Below are 20,751 nucleotides of genomic sequence, written 5' to 3' on the forward strand. Positions count from 1 at the left end.
TTAAATGTTCTCTAGAAAATGACGATCGAATAAGACCTTTTAATATCTGATATAACCATTCACTTTCCTATGAATAGATTTTAGATATATTTCAATAACTTCTATCCATCACTTGTGCATGTTATCATTATTAATTTATCAATTTATTTTCCTGATTGTGATAAGAAAAAAAGGTAAGAAAAAAGAAAATAGAAAAACGTAATTTATTCAAAGATACAATAAGAAGTAAAAACATAAGACAGATGGAAGATTTACCCAGATTCTTCACTGGATTCTTCAGAACTGTTGACAGTTGTAGTGTCCGGTGCTTGTGCCACTAAACTGGGTTTCGTTTGTGATTCCTCAGTTTTGCTAGAATGACTTGGCAACGCTGGTTGATTTGTTTGTTGAATGCTAATAATCTTTTCTTTTTCAGAAGTATCTTCACTTGGTTTGCGAGGGCCTTCGATAATCAAAACGCCGTCTGAAGAGATGCTTCCTTTTATTTCCTCTGATTTAACTCCTTCTGGGATGTCATAGATACGTTTGAAATGTCTGTAAACTCTTCCGTGTTCGTCAGGCTTTTCTTCGTGTTTGCCTTCGACTGTTATTACTTTGTCTGTGGTCTTGACAGTCAACTCTTCTGGTTTGAAATGATGAGCGTCAAGCGAAATCTAAAAAAGACAGATTTTTTGTGAGAAAAGCGTTCCCTGGCACGTGATGCACGTATCACGTAGCACGCAAACATGGTGCGCGTTACCTGGTGCACGTGATCTAGACGGTACTCTACCCCCTTCGTGTTTTATTTTTAATGTTTAGAGGAGACGAAATTATACATTTTAATTTTTAAGTTGACCACTATAAATCAATACAATTAGATACCTCAGAAATCGATATTTGCACACAAAAAAATTACTTGGCTGAATACGGAAGAGAAAAGCACGATTTGTAGGAATTGCATATACCCCTTTGACGGGGTGCTCAGAAAACTTCAAAGGTCCAGTGTTTAGCTCCTACAACCTATACCATATTTTGAATCAACAGGACAAAATAATGAAAAAAGTTTTCTTCTTAATTCTTTTTTATCCTTTTTGAAGTTAAAACAGTAATACCTTAGAATTAATTAGGGTGAGTCTCCCCTAATTTGTCATTGAAGGGCAATCGAGAGCCTTAAAAAGTGAACATGACCCAGGTATGCCTTGTCTGAAAATCTGTAATTCTTCCTCAGACAGCAGGTGTGTATCCCCTTGTAAGCGGAGACAGGAGTAACTTTTGCAATTTGAAATAGCACAGACAGCCAAGTATTACATATTCAGAACTTGATAATGAAACAGAAAGCAAGCTTTTTTGCAACAAACATTTTCGTCCCTAGACCAATTCACAAAAAAATTCGAAGTTTCTAAGAGTATTCTTTCTGTTCCTTCAAAATTAAACAGTGTCATGGGATGTGCCCCATTTTCACCATTGATGACACGATAAACTGTGGAAAAAACAATGAAAAACGAATTATATAAAATTTGACAATGTTTTTTTTTTTGACGAACTTGCCCCCCCCCCTTCCCAAAATCAAATACTATATGACTGTCAGCTAAAAAAGCAAGTTCTGTTTCTATTTCATGAAACAGAAGGAAGTTTGTTCTTAAATATTTTATCTGAAACTCCTTATATAAATCCAGGTACTATCCCAATATCCGGGCCTCTCTAAAAAGTCAAGCTTGGTTAATCCTAATGAAATATAATAAAATAGGAAGAATATATAATATTTTAAAAACACATTTGGGCTATATATTTGCACATTAGGGGGGGGGGAACGGTAAAGCAATGCATATATTAAATACGTAACCTAACCTAACCTAAATCCATAATTATCCAAGGGTTGAAATCAAGGCTTGTGGAAAAACGCAATAAGTATTCAAAAATATTTTTTGAAATTGTTTTTTTTTTCTGGCACAATTTTTTGTTTAGCTGGCAGTCATGTATTTTATTTTGGAAGGGGGAGAGAGAACAATTTTGTCAAAAATCCGGATAAATTCAAATAATAAAAAAATAAATGGGGATGAATTTAAGATGTTGTAAAACAATTAACATCTAGCGGTAGGGGGCTGAGTAAAAAAAAACTTTTCCCTGATGTCACTGTCTGCTGTAAATGCAATTTCTGTAACTCGTTGAAGGTATTGGTTTCAAGACGGTCAGAAGATTTATTATTGTTGCTTTTATCGGTCAATTTGGTCCGTTTTCAATCCGTTCACAGCAACGATTTTACTTTAAGGATTTCGAAACGAAAACAGCTTTTTGAACACAATATATACATAACAATAATGTGATTTCTATGCTAATTCCAAGATGTAAGACTAATTCCAAAAACTGAAAATTGCAAGGGTATAACATTTTAGAAGTTTATGGTTACCTACTAGAATTTCAATAAATAAAATTTCTACAACTTTTGAAAAGGGGAAGAAACATCTCAAAAAGGGATGTGATCGCGATTGAAATTAAACCATTGAAGTCGACATGACCGGCGAGACTTTTCGACATAAAAATTTTAATTGAAAGCTAACGCTTTCCCGTAGCCTCTTCCCCCTAAGGATCAATTCTTGGTGTCGACTAGAATTCATGTGAAGTCTAGCTGCGTTTATCAATTTTTTTTTTTTTACTTCGATTTAGAAAATTTCCTCATATTTTGAAATATAATTGCAAGGCGGAATGTTGTAATATTTAAAACCGCATTAACATTTGCTCTAATCTAACCATTCCTAATTTTCCCGCAGTTGCCATTTTTTCCAAATAACCAATTTCTTTTCTCAGAGGATGTCAGTCAGAGAAAATCTTAGTAGGAGGGTTGTTAACTCGAGCAGGGACGTAATTGGCAACGAGGCAAGGGGGAGGGCAACTGCCCCACCTCCCAGACCTCAGTTCCCCCCCCCGAATTTGGCAGCAGCTCTGCCCCTCCCCTCAGGATTTTGACGAAATTACGTCACTGAACTGCAGTGTGGAAAATCAATGAGTTTTTGAAGGGATTATGTCCGATTATGTTTACAGCTACATATAGCTGTTTATAGCTACAACTTAGTGAAGAGGGGATTACTGTCTACTGTAACTGAAAGTTTAAAAGGCGTTCTGAAAGCAACTATCTAGTGAGAAAAATTTGTTATTTTAAGCTAGTTCAGGGATGACAGCTATTATTTCGGTCAATCTTTATAGTAAAAGTCTATCGCAAATGCAAATTTATTAGGATTTAAAAAAAAAGCCTGAAACTCATCTAAAATGGTAGAAAATCAAAATAACAGCTGCAGCATTTAATTCCCACGGTAAAAAAAACATTATCCTTTAAACCCTAAATCCCCCCTCATCTTTCCTAGGGGTGGCTGGATAGAGTCAGGGGTGATAAAATATTTGGAGACGGCTCATTGAACACTTATTGCCACTTTGTGTCAAAAAACTTCAATTTTGGCCCAATGAGCGCCAAAATACTGATGAACGTAGATTATATTATAATCAACAAATTTTTATGGTCTAAACCCTCCAACTGGTGGTCCTGAACCCCCGTCTTGGAAAACAAGGTTTTTTTTGTTTTTTTTATTTAAAGTCGCCGGATCCCATCAATTTAAAATTATGGACCCCTTAAAGGTGACAGCCTTCAGTTTGATGATACGGAGTTTGAAAAAGGGTGAATTTGACGTTGCTTGACTCCAACAAACATTGAATATCTAATTAACAAAAATCTGTCAGAGTTTAAAACATCCTTAGCCCCGTTTTCAGGCCACCACATTCAACGCGGTTTGACACAGACTGTGTAGATTATCGTTTTTAGCACCGTGTTCAACACGGGTTTGGGTGCTGGTCAGAACCCGCGTTCAACCATGCTATTCTGTCGCGTTACAACTTAAAGAACCCATGTCCAATGCGACTGGAACTCCTAAGATAACGCTTCAAAGTTTGGCTGGGTTAAACACGGAGAACCTGAAAAGGATTTTTGTCAAACCCACTGAAAAACACGCTTCAATCCCGGCGCCTGAAAATACAATTTTGGCAAAACATGGGGGAAAGGGGTACTGCAAGAGGACTTGATTTTGTTACTGTGCAAAAGTGAATGTAAAACATAACAAATGTACATGAAAAATCCAAGTTTTCAGAGTTTTTTGCCGGATTTAGATGAAGTATCAAACAGTATGTGGCAATCATCATTCTCAAATACGTATGTTTATTATCTGCTTTCACAATTGCCTTCGCAACACATTAATGAGAGTAATACCCACTGGTATACTAGGTTTGACTAGGCTATCTACATTTCACCCTCACAGGACAATCGACCCTATAACCGTAATAAAATCAAACTCTTGGGTCAGTTTTTTTGCCAAACGTTCATTAGATTGCCAAACGTTCATTAGATTGCCAGCGTCATGAACTAACTAACTACTATTGCTAAACCAAAACAATCTTAAAACATCCGGTTTCCTAAAGACAGCTATAACTTCAAAGGAAGGCTAGACCTTCTTGTGCTGTCTCACTTAGCTGTATTTCTGCTTATTATTTCCCAACGTTGTTTTCTATTGGGCTCCGCATTTTGCCAAAATTTAAGAAATGTATAGTTGTCTAAGTTTCCACTTCACCAATCCAAACAATCAGAATCCATTTTAAGTGTCCTTTGTACTTTAGCCAAGTAATATATTTCTACTATTTTATTTTTTTTTAAAAATACACTGCACTCAATGCAAAAATTATTGTGCAATTCTAATTTTTGAATAATACATGTTGAAAAAATATACAGCATTAGCCAAAATGTGAAAAACTTGGCAATCTGACAAACGATAACTGAAAGTAAATGTTATCTAAAAGTTTTTTTTAAAACACATTTATATAATCTAAATATAATAAATAAATTACATAAAGAATTATAATTTAATAAATTCAAACCTTTAATAGGTAATTAAATAAATATCTAATGAAATATGAATTATTAGTTAGATTACATTAAATGTAATGTATAAGAAACATATTCAAAATTACGAAAAAAAAACAGAACAGTATTGCCCCTTCTTTGTCACCTTTTTTGTTTGTTTTTGTTCATGGAAGAGAATGATTTATTAGGGCCTTTTTTAGCACTAAGATCTTACATCTAAGATCTTACATCTTTTTGCAAAGATAGCCGTTTTTAACTCATCGTTGTTCTAAGAACAATGATGAGATAACTTTGATGATATACTCATCATTGTTCTAAGACCGCTGATCAGAGCAGAAAGATGAAAGACGTTTGAAAGATGAAAGATGAAAAAACGACAAAAGATGTAAGATCTCAGTTCAAAGATTTCACTTTTAACCCTTGACAGGCCACTATAGGAACGAATACCAGGAAAAATCTCCAACGCTTCCCATGTAATCTCTAGGTGAGACTATTGACGAAAATAATTTTTTTTACATGATTTATTCAAAATTGTCAATTTTAGACCATGTTGTAAAAAAACAACATTAGCCTCTCGAATATATAAAAATGGGGCATTTTCACTTGGTGTGGAAGGCTTTAAAAAAATTGGTTTTGGCAGTGAGGCACAGTGGAAGGTCACATTTTTAGCATTCAAAAGTGGTATATCCCGATTTGCACTCTTTGCAGTGGCTCTGCTTTTCAGTCTTTTTTGGCCAGTGATCAAGTCCATCGGCTTGAGCAGATATTGCCTGTCGGATTTGATTGCGACTTCGAATGGGGCTGGGACTTGCTTCAACATCTGCGGATGGTCTAGCACGTTTACGTTGGGGTATCACACGCGCCGAGGCATACAACCCTGCAGCAACTTCAGACCTGAAGGCTCTCAAGATCATTGGTTCGTCTGTCCTTGAAGTCAGCGCTTTGACGTCTGACCTGAAAAGAAGCCAGCTATTGCAGACTGCTGTGTCAATAAGCCACCAGAAGATTCTCATATACCATTTTCGTGTCCGAAGATGAGTTCGGCACATCTCCGCCAGCATGTATGCTAAATCTACGCCACCCATATGACGGTTGTACTCATAAACAATGGCTGGCCTTGAAACTTGAAACCCTGGATTTATCCTTAACGTTCCAGCGTCTGCACGTATCCTGTGGCGTTATTCATGCATACGTTGAAGCCAAGAAAATCGTGTTGTTATCTAACAATTGTGCTAGCATTAACATTAGTGCATTCGATAATAGGGAACTTTTATCACTCCCAATAATAGAATAATGCTCATGAAAACTTTTAGCTCTTCGGCAGTGAGGCAGAGGTTGCATCCCTCAGTTTGAAGTGCAAAGACGTTACTTTTTTCAACTATCAGCTCAAGAAGTTCATCGTCAAAGAATTCTTGGAAGTATTTCAGTGGAATCTCCAAGATGCCCGGAACTTGGCGAGGCTCTCCTTTCAAAGACAGATCAACTTTTTCTATCTCTACTTTTCTCCAGTCGAATTTTTCTTGGACTTTCGATTTCTTCTTTGATTTTCCAGTACTTGCTGTTACCGGTTGCTGTTGCTGACTGGAGGGTGGAGTTTCCCCCGAGTCATCGTCACTGGGTTCAGTGTTAGCCTCCACGTCATCCTGTTCCAAGAAGAAGTGGAGATTGTCCAGTAGAGGGAGCAAGTCTGCATCAGGATCATCGATAAGATCTTCTGGAGACAGGAAGTCTGGATCATCGTCATCATCATCGTCGGACAAGTCAGACAACATGTCTTCTCGAATGTCAAAAATATACTTGGCCGCCTCTTCTGCGTCAATTCGGCGATTTTGAGCTCGTTTTCTTAGTCTGTCGTAAGATTCCGCCATCTAAAGAGAAAACAAAAATTAGTTATTCGTTTCACAATTTTGAGCCACGATCGTCCGATGTTGTATTTTTACAACAGGAGGAAGTTTATCTTGCTACTGATCCTAATTCTTGCACATTTCGTGAATTTCAACTACAGTAATTATAAACGGTATATATTTTATACACATATGGCATGCAAGGAATCTCCCACCTTTTTGTTTTGTTTCCAGTTTCTAGCTTAGAAATTACCTAGCTGTTCATTCATTTTTCTTATCCCTTGGTTTGGTGACTCGTTGTTTAGACCACATGTCACACAGCAGCTCCCCGAAGGTATCAATCGACTGTCATCTTTCAGCCCCATCGAAAGATGTTAATAAAAGCAGTATTTTTTACAGCAAGATGGCAGTCTAAGCTCGAAAAGTACAGTGTTGTTTTTTTTACAACAATTGCCTCTATAGGGTTAAGCGTTTTCTGACAAAAGATGTAAGATCTTAACACATTGATGAGTGAAAAAACGGCCCTATTATCTCTACCTCTCGTATAACATATTTGATTTCTTACCTTAAAGGTGTCTTTTTCAAGGGACAGTTCTGAAGCGCCAGTTCCCTCTCTTGCTTTTAGCGGCATACCAAAAAATTGATCAAAAATTTTATTTGGGCGACTCAATGCATATGTGAGATCCTGCATTCCAGAAAACGGGCTTCGATAATAGTATGGTCTTGATACAGGAAAAAGGGATACACCTCCATCCCCTGTAAAAATATACGTAGTATTGTAACATAAACTGTTTTTATAATATCAATACAAAACATATTAACATGGGCGCCCATAAGCTGAATTCCAGGGGGGCGGGGCAAACCTCATCTAATTGGCACTTTTAATGCTATATAATAGAAATATCAGAACAAAAATATAAAAATAAGACGGCATCATTCAGCCAGTGGGGGGGCGGGTGCCCCCCTGCCCCCCCTATGGGCATCCATGCATATTACTGATTTTTTTTCAATAATATGTTATTATTATTAATAATGTATTATGTTTAATATATAATAATACAATAAAAAATATTATTGGGATAAGAACACTGAAATAATACAACACAAGTAATACAACACTGAATGACATAATGTGACAATAGAATAAAGTGGCATAGCCTACAACTACTATAATATAAAATGTATTGATTATATACATATATATAATTATACATTTTATATATATATATATATATATATATATATATATATATATATATATATATATATATATATATATATATATATATATATATATATATATATATATATATAAACTGTACAGATTAGTTTAAATGTTTTTAGAGACTGCATTGGCTAAGAATAATAAAAAGGGGGAAAAATACAAATGAAGCAAAAACGAGAATAAGCAGTCAGTGAAAGAACAAGAATTTTCTATAAGTCAATTTTATTTTACAAAGAATCTCCCATAAATTCGCTGGAATCCGTTATAGGAAAAGATTTAAAAAGGCAGAAAATGATGCATCAACACTAAAATCTCCAGCTGAAAGTGTCTTTGTGGTGAGGGATAACAGAAATTTCCCTTTGTTCCCTCAAAGAGTATGGGTAACTAACAAGAGTGGGAACTGGTGCTAATGTTTGCCAAAAATAATCTCAACGCATTGCAGAATCTAGTGACATTTGGCATTTTTTTTTCAGCATAATAATAAGAATAATTAATTCACTTTGCGTAATTTGTAAAAATTAGTGTAGTACTGAATGTTAGACCTCAGTGGATCAGATAGTAGGTGCATGCTGAAATTGTTTCAAACAGTTCGTGGTAAAGAACTGTAAGTAAGGAGCGACCCGGCTCAATTGTAACCGAAACTCTAAAAAACGGAATTTTGATACCAATAGATACATCAAAAGAATAAGATTTTAATTCTGATTTCAAATATACAGGTTTCATCAAGTTTAATCTTACCTATCAAAAGTTACGCGCCTGAGAATATTTGGCTGATTTTCGAAAATTGGGGGAAAGACCCCCTAAAAGTTATAGAACCTTAATGAAAATCACACCATCATATTCAGCGTATCAGAGAACCCTACTGTAGAGCTTTCAAGCTCCTATCTACAAAAATGTGGAATTTTCCATTTTTTGCCAGAAGAAAGATCACGGATGCCTGTTTATTTTTTTTTTTTTTTTTTTTTTTCCCAGGGGTGATAGTATCGAACCAGTGGTCCTAGAATGTCGTGGGAGGGCTCATTTGAACGGAAATTAAAAGATCTAGTACCCTTTTTAATTGCCCAAAAAGATTGGAGGGTAACTAGGCCCCCTCCCACGCACTTTTTTCCCAAAATCTTCCGATAAAAATTTTGAGATAGCCATTTTGTTCAGCATGGTTGAAAATATTATAACTATGTCTTTTAGGATGACTTCATCCCTCGAAGCCTCCAGGAGGAGGGCTGAAAGTTATGAACTTTACCCAATGTTAACATACAGCATTGATTATTTGGACGCGGCTCAGTGGTAACCGACACTCTAGAAAATGGTATTTTGATACAAATAGATACATAAACAGAATCGGATTTTAATGCTGATTTCAAATACATAAATTTCATCAAGTTTAATTCTACGCATCAAAAGTTACGCGCCTGAGAAAATTTGGCTGATTTTCGAAAAAAGGGGAAAGACCCCCTAAAAGTTATAGAACCTGAATGAAAATCACACCATCATATTCCGCGTATCAGAGAACACTACTGTAGAGATTTCAAGCTCCTATCTACAAAAATGTGGAATTTTGCATTTTTTGCCAGAAACAAGATCACGGGTGCGTGTTTGTTTTTTTTTTCCCCAGGGGTGATCGTATCGACCCAGGGGTCCTAGAATATCGTCGGAAGGCTCATTGGAATGGAAATTAAAAGTTCTAGTGCCCTTTTTATAGGATGACTTAATCCCCCGAAGTTCCCGGAAGGAGGGCTGAAAGTTATGAACTTTACCCATTGTTAACATATAGTATTGGTTATTGGGAAGTATACAGTACAGACGTTTTCAGGGGAGATTTTTCCCGGTAGTGGGAGGGGAGTCGGGAAGGGACGTACGCAGGGCCCTCCCCCCCCCCCCCGAAATCTCACGATTTTTTCCATTTTCCCATAATTTTCTGATTTTTCTCACATAATAATGGGTTTGAAGGATTTGGCCCCCCCCGAAACAAATTGCCCCCCCCCCCCGAAACAACTTCCGGCGTACGTGTCGGGGGTAGGGGGGTTTGTAGGAGGGTTTTTCCACGAAGAAAGTTTTAATGGGGGAAGGGTAAGTGCTATGACGGGGATGCCAGACATCCCAGCATTATTTAAAAAAAGAACAGAAATTAAATATAAAAAAACAAGTTTTTCTGCTGCAACAGCAGCAACATCAAAGCTTTAAACGAACAGAAAATATAACATATATGATTGAGCTCACCCCCTAGTCAATACCTCGCTCTTTAAGCCAGAGATTTTTTAGTACTTTCATAAGAGCTATTTATTCTATTTAACGGCCTTTGTGATTAAGTGGTCATTTTTAAAGAATTGGAACAAAATTTGAACTTTCGCTTAAAGAGCAAGGTATTGACTAGGGGGCAAACCCCCTAATGTATGTATTAAAAATATATGATTATAAAAGTTCGTTACGTAAGTTAATTCGCAAGTTACGTATATTTATTACTAATAAAAACGTTCGTAAATAAAATGAAACAAGTTTCGAGACAGCCATTTAACCAAATAAAAGTAAATTAATATGAAAATTTTGTTTTAGTTATTCATGTACTGTGAGCCAGGATCAAAACCTGCATTTATTCAAAAGCGTTCAAAAATTAAATAAAAAATACAAGTTTTTCTTAACTGAAAATAAGGAGCGAAATTAAAATTTAAAAGAAACAGAAATTATTCCGTATATGAAAGGGGCTGTCCCTTCATCAACGCCTCGCTTTTTACGATAAATTTTGAATTTCTAAAAAATCTATTTTTTTTAAAAATTAAAAACTTTATCTTAATTTGCGAGGCTTTGTGGTGGGGACAATCCCTTTCATATACGGAATAATTTCTGTTCGTTTTAAGTTTTAATGTCGCTCCTTACTTTCAGTTAAAAAAACTTGTTTTTTTTATTTAATTCTATAAAAGGATGTCCCTTTAGTTCACTAAAATCAGGACTTGTGATATAAAAGCCGATTCATTACTTAAAGTGCGCAATGATTGCTTGATCCCATATTGGTCAATGCTACCAAAGAGGAAACAGTGAAAAAGAGGGATAATCAAAATACTCAAGGCCGTATCGAAGATTTTTGTTCAGGGGGGGGGGTACAAAAAAAACTGAAAACTTGTCAAAAATTTTGTTTGTATGCATTGTGTTACGTTTTAATGAGTCAGGCACACATTTTTGGGGGAAGGGGCCAACCCCCAGATACGGCCTTCAAAAGACAATTATTTTTCATAAGGATGTTTGTTTTTTATTGTCAATTGGTTCATGTTAGGAGGAACAACATTTACTGTAATATTATACATTAGAGAAACCTACTGTAATATTATACATAGTTGTCCTAAACTCAAGTCCTTACAACGAATTTTACAAAATGTGGAGAGAAAAATTTTTTAAACTAAGTGATTTTTCACTCGTAAAAATAAGTATAAAAATTCCATACCCAGCCTTTTCTTCAAAAATACTGATCGGAGGGACAAATGAGTAATTTAATCTCCCAGGCATTAAGCTCCATTCAATATGCTTAAATAACTGAATTTTTTTCAAAATTAATTTAAAATACTTTTTCCGCAAATTAAGTTTTTCATAGAAAAGTAAAGAACAACACTAAACCAAAAATGAAGAAAATAGAATAAAATAATCTACCAAGCGCAAAAACTACCACAAATCACCATCGAGAAATAAATGAAACCCAAAACGAATAGAAATTACAATAAATACCCAAGTCAAACTCAAAACGAACAGGAATTAACATGAGTAGGGCTCAAAACCCTTTTGCCCTCCTAAGGCCAGAACATAATTTGCACTTTACTGAAAAAATACAAATGAATGTGCATTGTCAGTTTAATGTACATATGCTGATATTTATTCCTTAAAATGTTAATAATATTTGATTTAAAGTTATAAAAGTAAAAACGTTTAAAATCTTTCCCCAGGGCTCTGGTGGTTTGGGGAAGTGATGGGTGTATATGGGGGAGGGGGCTGGTATCTGGCAAATCACTTTTGACTCCTAAAAAGGACATCTAGATGTCCCAATTTCAAATCAAATGAGCCCCACCTGACGTTTATACGACCGTCCATTCCATAAAAACCTTATATGCCCCCAGGGAATAACTTACAACCCTAGCCCTGAGACCTGTGGGGGGTGTCTTCCTCAAAGAAATAATTTCCGGACCCTTCAGCTACGATGAGCAAAACTGTCATCTCCAAGTTTTGATTGAAGACTTTTGAGGAAATGATTGGCGTGGGGGTGGGATCAGCTTTTCTCAAACCACTTTACTTTTAAAAGGCACTATAAGTTCCAATTTCAAATCAAATGAGCCCTATCTGAAGTTTGTACGACCGCCCATTCCATAAAAATCTTATATGCCTCAAGGCCATAACTTAAAACCCTGCCCCAGGGTTCAGAGGGGGGTGTCAACCCTAGAGGCATTTTGTATGTTTTTTGGACTATTTTGAACAAATTCACTGTCTCACAATTTCAATCAGCTGTGTTTGGTAAAAAGACGGGTTGTCGGGAGGGGGAGGCTAGTTATGCTCCAACACTTTGGACTCTTAATAGAGAACTAGAACTTAGAATTTTCAACCAAATGAGCCTCTTCTAAAGTTAAACAACCATCCCTTCCATAAGAACCTTAAATGCCCCCCAGAGCATAGCTTACAACTATCGCCCCTAGGCTCTGGTAGTTTGTATCAACCCCAACAGCCTTGTTATGTGATCTTTGGACTATTTAGAAAAAAATGACTGTCTAAAAATTTCTATTGGAAGCATTTTGAGAAAACACGACGTTTGGGAGGGGGGTAGCTGCCCCCTGATCACTTTTACTCTTAAAAAGGTAAGTAGAAATTCTGATCACCGATCTAAAGAGTCCCTTCTGTAGAATATAATACTATCCTTTCTATAAAAACCGTATATGTCCCCAGGGCATAACTTACAACCCTTGCCCTAAGAGCTGGGTTGTCATACTCAAAGATATAATTTCCGGACCTTTAAACTACGTTGAACAAAACGGCTGTCTCAAAATTTTTACTGGGTGTTGTTTGGGGAAATGATGGGCGTTGCAGGGGGTTTGGTGCCCTCCAATAACTTTCAACTATTAAAACGGACACTAGCCCCTTTAATTTTGAATTGAATGAGCTCTTTTCGATGTTTCTACAACTTTTTCGATACGAAGTGCCCTGGTCTAGAACAAAAAAATAATAATAAATAATACACAGTGCCAACATCGCTCTTTACTTAGGTAGCACTATTGGGCTGCCTATGATATCATAAGAAAATGAAAAAGAAAGTTCAAATGGCCACATTTTCCCCTTTTTATTCAAAAACTAAGCAAAAGCTAAGCTCAATATCTTAAAAGAAAAGCTAAGCTCAATATCTTTAAATCATGCGTTTTATCCATTGTTTCTTGGCATTCCTAGGGGATCATTCAGGCTCTGGATTCATTGCTGAGAATTTCTTTCATATCTCTAAACTGCTTTCCAAGTAGTGTTGGGTGATATTAGATATCAATATCGATATATCGGACCAAATATCGATATCAAATATCGAACCTAAATATCGATATCGAAAACGATATTTTTTTTATCTACCGGTGAACGTCCAGCAGAAAAGATCCAACATAGAAAGTGTTTCGCAAATGGCCGAGAGGAAGAACGACATTCAATTCACTAACTCGTGTATGCTGATACACAGCAGTGAGGTGGACTCAAATGTTGCTGAGAACCTCCAAAAGGCTTGGCTAGATAAAATATCTTCTAAGCTTATAGGCCTTGCTCAGATCACGTTTGTCACGATTGCCACATACCTCAATCTGCTTTTCTAGAAACTGTATATTACCCTTGATGATCATCTCCAAGTTGAGAGTAAACTAGCAAGACATGGATTGGGCCTTACTGGAATCTGTATCAACAGATGCAGGTGCCGAATCAAGTCTGTGGTTCTGCCATTAAAGAAACAAGCCATTTTGGGGGGGGGGGATCGCATGACGGAGTTTAAGCAGTCAATGCAAGGTAAGCTTCTTCAGCAGCTGCATCCGCCACGGCTTTCCAGATTTTCAGTAGGGAGTCTTTAGTTCCAAGAAAACAGATTCATTCAAGTCATGGAAGTCTTATGATATGGGTCTCAGAAATACCTATACGAACTTGTCATAAAATTGATGGCTGTGCCCGCTATCAATGTCCTGTATGAAAGTGGATTGCAACCTGATCAGTTAATCAAATAGTTCGTGATAACAAACTGTAAGTAAGGGGTAACTCAGCACAGTAACAACCTAAGTTTTAAAAAACGGAATTTTGATAACAATAGATACATCAAATGAATTGGCTTTTTTATACCGACTTCAGATATATAAAATTCATCAAGTTTCATGTACCCATCAAAAGCTACAAGCCTGAGAAAACTTGTATGAAAATTTGTATAGAATTTTTTTTTAACAGGGTGGGACCGCCACTAAAAAGTCAAAGAATCTTAATAAAATTCGCACCATCAGATTCTGCATATCAGAAGATCATACTGTAAGGGTTTCTAGCTTTCGTCTGCACAAATGCGAAATTTTGTAATTTTTGCCACAAGAAAGATCCAGGATGCGTGTTTATTAGTTCTGTTTTTTTTTCTTTTTTTTTTTGCAAGGGTGATTGTATTGAACCAATGGTCATATACGATCGGGAAAGGGCTAGCTGGAACGGAAGTAACAGTTCTAGATCCTCAGTTTGTGAACAAAACAATCGGAGGGCAACTAGATTCCCCCTCCTTTCCACGCTCCTTTTTCCCCAAAGTCATCCGATCAAAAATTTGAGGTAGCCATTTTGACCAGCATAGGTGAAAGGTCAAATAATCATGCCCCTGGGGATGACGCGAGCCTATAAGTCCCTAGGGAAAGTGTTGTAAGTTTTGAAAATTTTCCTGTGGTTACATATAGTGTTTATTATTGGAAAGTAGACATTTTTTAAGAGGGTGATTTTTATGTGGGGAAAATTTTCTGTGGGGGGGGGGGATCTTCCAACGGGAGAATTTACTGTGGGGAGGGAAGTTTCCAGGGATTAACTTTCAAAGGAAAACTATACTTGGGGGAAATTACCGGAATTCTTATACGAGACTCATTTTATTTTACCTACTTTCTTTTGCCAATCCAACATTTGAAGAAATTCCGGGGAAATAGCCCAGGTAAAACTTTCAAAGGAGTTGAAGTTGCCAGGTAGATACTGCCATGGTGGGGGGGGTTATTTTTCACAAGGGAGATTATTCATGGGGGAACTTCATGAGGGAGAAACTTTCCATTGAGACATTTGGAAGGTAGAATTTCCAGGGGAAATTTTCCGTGGAGAGAGGATCTCCGGCATGATTCGAAAAAATATTAGAAATTAAAAGGAAAACAGGTCTTTTTTTTCAAACGAAAATAGGCTAAAAATAATTTTCCTGGCGGAATTTTCCGCAAGAAGTTTTTTTATGGGGAAATTTTAGCAGGGAGAGAAGTGTCAGGGGGAAGGAGGATCTTACACGGGAGAAACTTTCCAAGGGGAAATTTTCTTAGGGGATATTTCTATAGAGAGAAAAGGCGTATTTTCCGGCGTTATATAAAAAACCATCATAATTAAATAAAAAAAAACACTAGTTTCTCAACTAAAAGTAATGAGCAGCATTAAAATAAACAGAAATTATCCCGTATATGAGGGTGGATCTCCCTCCTCAATACCTTACTCTTTACGCTAATTTTAACTTTTTGTCCCAATTATTTAAAACAACTCCTGAAACACAAGAGCCGTATTATTAGTCAGGAGATTTTTGAAATACAAAAAGAAACTTTGGCGTGAAGAGCGAGGTATTGACAAGGGGTTGTCCCCTTGTATACGGAAAATTTAAGCTCATAAGTTTTTAAGCTCCTTGCTTTCAGTTGATTTTTTTTATTTAATTACTGAAAGGCTGGATCAATTTTGAGGGGAAAATATTGACATGTTGCTGATTTTAATAACCAAAATAGACAGTAGCTTATTTTTCTTTATCCTGAGCCTGAGTAATTCCAAATCAGGGTTTTTGTAATGTTCATTCATGCAGTGGAAGTCTTTTTATTTTATTCAAAACTTGGAAAAAAAAGGTGCAAAATACTCGTTTAATTGCAAATTTGGTTATTGAATTTGCCATACTTGAAATTGATTATCGAATATCACAAATAAAAATATCGATATATTGTTTAATCAAAATGTCGCCCAAAACTATTTCCAAGACATAGAAAAGTCCTACATGAAGAATAGCACCAAATAAAATTGCAACGCTTAGCCATAAATAGGTTATCCCCCAATGAGATGGAAAGAGGTCATAAGAAAAGATTTTTAGAAATGGAACTTCATTCAAGGCAGTACAGACCGAAGCTTTGAACTAACGTGGGTGGAGGAGGAGTGTGCCCAGCTGTCTTGGCCCCAGGCGGCTTGGTGCAACAGGGATTCGGTTAGAGTAGTAGTAGTAGTAACTGTAAGATTAAACTATGAAGTAATTTTGTTGAGCCTTCAAAGACTGAAATATCTTCAAAACGAAAATATCACCAAGATTTATACTCCTATACGCGAAAGAGACGCATGCAGGATGGAGGAAGGATTGTTATAAAGCTCTAAACAGTTGGATAGGAGAGGAACTCAATTTGCTATGGTAAACCTAACTGGTTTGGTGCAGTGATGAGCTGCTACACAAGACATATGGAAACAGGTACACTAGAACCCTTGATTCAAAAATACTTGAAAGCCAGTGTTGGTGTTGGTCCAAAATCCATATGCCAAAAGCCACATAATGCCCGAAAAGCCACTGTTTATGTTTTAATAAAAACGAAGATACAAAACAAAGTATTGGAAAAAAAATAAATAGAAATATTAAAACTTAAAATTAAGAGAAATCCTTATGAATGAATAAATATAAACTAAACAAAAAGAAAGGAAAATGAAGAATCAAGTCAAATTTAGAAGAAACAGAATGTACAATAAATATATTTTGACGACAACCCCTTCCAGCCTCCTAAAGACTAAAGTTTCATTAGTAGAATATTAAAATGGAAATGAACTACGTTGGAAATGCACTACGTTGGAAATGCACTTTACCCCCAACCCACCCCCTAATGTGAAAATATATATGAAGTGGCTTCAAAATGTGCTAACTATGATTAGCATTTTTCCTCCCCAAGAGCCCCATTTGTGCATTAGTACCGGTATTTGGGCTCAGGATGAAATTCTGATTCCAAGCGTATGTCTATTCCTTAGCTACCTCAATATGCAGTTAATCCTAAAATTTACCACTTTTTCCCACATAATATTTGACACGAAATTACAAGTAGTGTGATACTATAAGAGGAGCAAACCAGGCTACAATTTTGCCCCCTTTATGTATTGTAAGCAGTTTAAGTGGATACATTCATTGGTTTCTGCCATTTTAGGCTAAAGGCAATAACAAATAGTTGTTAATCATTACTCATAGTTCAGTTTTGGAACACACCCCATTGTTACTGATTGATTTCAATAATCGAAAATGCAAAGAATAAATCAAGGTACAGTTTTTATGTATTATACCTAGATACAGTCGACAAGTTTGCTCAATGTAAGATCTGAGAAAACCGGTTTCATAACCATTGGACATTTGGGCTATATATTTGCACATTAGGGGGTGGGGTTGAGTTTAGGTTATTTTACCCCACTCCCACCCCCTAATGTGCAAAAAATAGCCCAGATTATATTAGTATAAAACTAAAACGGGTAATTGTCTAGAATCCGATAAACACGCGAGAATTGTATTGCGAAGATACCCGGCGTTTCATATGAGACAATGTATAAACAAAGGGTTTCTCCCTCTGGGAACTATATTTTAACTTTAGTTTTTGGGGTTTAGGGGGAATAAAAGGTACCTAGATTGGGTTAGGTTAAGTTATGTTACGTATTTAACATATGCTATGCTTTACCCCATCCCCTCCCTAATGTGCAAATATATAACCCAAATTTGTTTCAAAACTAGCCTATTATATTTTCATCCTATTTTGTTTTATTTCATTAGTATTAACGAAACTTCACTTCTCGCGTGTGTATCGGATTCTAGACAAGTAGCCTAAAGTGTTATATTTTCATCATTTTTTTGGTAGCCTATATTTCATAAGGACTAGCCTAACTTCACTTCTTGAGTGCGTTTAGAATAATACATAAGCACCTAAATCAACAATCATAAAGAGAAAATAGCTTACAAAGCTGTCCATTTCCGTTTGCGCAGGCTAAGGTTAATAATATACAACTAGCGATTTTCATCTTGCTTAATAACTCTTCTTATACAATAATGACCTGATAAATTTTTCATCAAAAGCCCTTCGACTTATCAATCTTCAACGTTGAGTAATCGTCACTTGCGAATTACAACATTTTATCAAAGGGGGTGCAAATCAACTTCATCTAGTATACCGTTTGTTTCTTTTTCTATCTGAACATGTGGTCACAACCATCAATAGAGTGGGTAGGGTGTTACGTATAGAAGAGGAAGGGGATTTCCCCAATGTTTTCATTCAGTCAGTAAAAAAATTGAGTCAGTAATATTGTGGCACGAAGCGCCACTATTTTACCGGCTCAAATGAGTTTGAGTTAGTGTGAAAGGCAGGGGCGTAATTTTCTATGGGACAGGGAAGGGGCAACTATCCCCCTAATTTGGCCCCTACCCCCAGCTGAAATTTAGTTTCTTCAAAAATCAGGTGAAAAATAAGATAAGCCTGCATAATTCAAGCATCCACAGAAACGGGTCAGCTTATTTTTAGTATATCTTTGCCGGCAATGTATGGCCCATTTTACAGTTTTACCATTACTTGCACTTGATCTGGAAAAATTGGCTCCGACTTCAACCCTTTCCCCACCCCCAACCTCCTCGCCAGGATTTTGATGAAATTCCGCCAATGGTGAAGGTTCTTTCGAAACATATGATGTAAAATCATTGGAAAAAGATCAGTCTCAGTCGGTAAAAAACATAAATGCAGTGATTCTAATAACAATATCACCGAAATCAGTCAGTACAAATAACCTGCCAGTTGGTAAAATCTTTCCCCTCTTAAACAACTTGGTTAGTGGCACCTCTTCGCGGGGGGGGGGGGGCAATCAGGTTCACCAGTAAAGTGAGTCAGAGGGCTAATTGTCCCCCTTTCAAAGTTTTTTTCGCATCTGGGGCTTATCATAACCAAACATAGCATTGAGTCTAAATTTCAAGGAAACTACTACTACTAACATCCCATCGCACCACTAAGCCACCTGAGGCCAGCACAGCTGTACACGCTCCTCCTCCATCCCAATCTGTCCAAACCCTCCTTCTTCACACCCTCCCAGGAGGTTCCCATTTCCCTTAAATCTTTCTTTATGACATCCTCCCGCCCTAACCGCCGACGACCTGCTTTCCGTTTGGCCCTTGACGGTAGGCCAAAAACGATAATCTTTTGGAATCTGTCACCCTCATCTGCAGAACGTGCCCCAGCCATCTCAACCTTTCTCTCATTATAGCCCTAGAAAACAGTATAGAACTGCATTTTTCGTAGATCCTACTATTTGAAATACGGTCAGTCAGCCGGGTACCCAGAACAATCTGTAGGCAATTTTTCTTGAAAACATCTAGTAAATCTTTATCCGCTTTTCGGATCGCCCATGCTTCAGAACCATATTTGACCACTGTCATCACGGTAGCTTGCAATATTCTAACCTTGGTTTGCAGACTTATCCTCCTATTCTTCCAAACTTTTTCCAACTGTGAAAATACACACTGAGCCTTGGCTATTCTACTTTTAACGTCTTCACTGCTCCTAACATCCTTACTAATGATTAATTTTAAGAACTTTTTGTACAAGACAAGTTTTTTCAAACTAAAGTAAAGAGCTCCATTAAACCAAGAATGAGCAAAAATAAAGTCAAATAATCTTCTAGGCGTAAAACTACCACAAATCACTATCAATAAATAAATGAAACTCAAAACAAACAGAAATTACAATAAATAACCGAGTCAAATTCAAAACGAGCAAAATTAACATGAGTTCGGCTGATAACCCCTATGCCTTCTCAAGACCAGAGAATTTGCGCTTTACTGAAAAAAAACAAGCAAACAAATGAGCGTGGATTGTCAGTTAAATTGGCATATACTGAAATTTCCCCATTAATATTTTGATAATTTTTAATTTATGAAAGTAAGGAAAGTGAAAACATTACAATCGCATTTTGTTTTCAGTAAAGCAAAAATTGTTTTCTGGTCTTGAGAAGGCATAGGGGTTATCAGCCCTACTCATTTTGATTTTTGATTGTTCTGAGTTCGAATCTGCTATATATTGTAATTTCTGTTCGTTTTGAGTTTCATTTATTCATTGATATTGATTTATTGTAGTTTTATGCTTCGAAGATTATTTGACTTTATGGTTGCTCATTTATTTTTTTATTTGACATTCACCACACAAATCAAAAACTGAAAGTTACGTGCAGTTACTTAAGCAATGGATATCTCTTTGGCTTCATTTTTGTGAAGTCATCCACAAAATTTTCAAAATTGAGCTCCTTCACTGCAGTCTTTTCAGAGAACATAAGGAGCAAATGCGAAAGTCGCTTATTGTCCATTGCTGTTCGAAGGTAGTCCTTCACTAATGTAAACACAGAGGAAAATTATTCATTTGAATATATTGTGAGCGGGAGTGTGAGAACTACCCTCACGACCTCAAGAACCTAAAAATAAGCTTCTTTCAATTTTCCTAGGCTTTCGAAAAGATTTAAAGCGTTTGCAAGTATCTGTGGTAGCTGCAACACATAGTCACGAGCTATCAAAGCTTGACTCTTCAGCT

The 20,751-nt window shown here is 36.5% G+C and overlaps 1 protein-coding gene across 1 annotated transcript; it reads right to left on the bottom strand.

Annotated features, from left to right (window-relative positions):
* Positions 1-236: 236 nt before the first annotated feature.
* LOC148938701 (alpha-crystallin B chain-like) lies at positions 237-18,276 on the bottom strand. Its single transcript, XM_089107603.1, has 3 exons — positions 18,148-18,276; positions 7,289-7,479; positions 237-653 (listed from the first exon to the last, which is right to left on the bottom strand). Exons 1-3 carry the CDS (start codon positions 18,206-18,208, stop codon positions 252-254), a joined length of 654 nt encoding a protein of 217 aa, XP_088963729.1. The 5' UTR covers positions 18,209-18,276; the 3' UTR covers positions 237-251.
* Between the last annotated feature and the right edge of the window lie 2,475 nt (positions 18,277-20,751).

Source organism: Artemia sp. Qi Xiang Cuo, unplaced genomic scaffold, assembly GCF_049724085.1.
Source record: "Artemia sp. Qi Xiang Cuo unplaced genomic scaffold, ASM4972408v1 HiC_scaffold_3022, whole genome shotgun sequence".
Lineage (NCBI taxonomy): Eukaryota > Metazoa > Arthropoda > Branchiopoda > Anostraca > Artemiidae > Artemia > Artemia sp. Qi Xiang Cuo.

Bases quoted from the DNA above. Each gene is read 5' to 3' on its own strand.
- LOC148938701 (XM_089107603.1), bottom strand. From the start codon at position 18,208: ATGAAAATCGCTAGTTGTATATTATTAACCTTAGCCTGCGCAAACGGA. The intron at 7,480-18,147 runs GTAAGCTATTTT...ATATTTTTACAG, and splicing joins AAACGGAAATGGACAGCTTT to GGGATGGAGGTGTATCCCTT. The intron at 654-7,288 runs GTAAGAAATCAA...TGTCTTTTTTAG, and splicing joins TTGAAAAAGACACCTTTAAG to ATTTCGCTTGACGCTCATCA.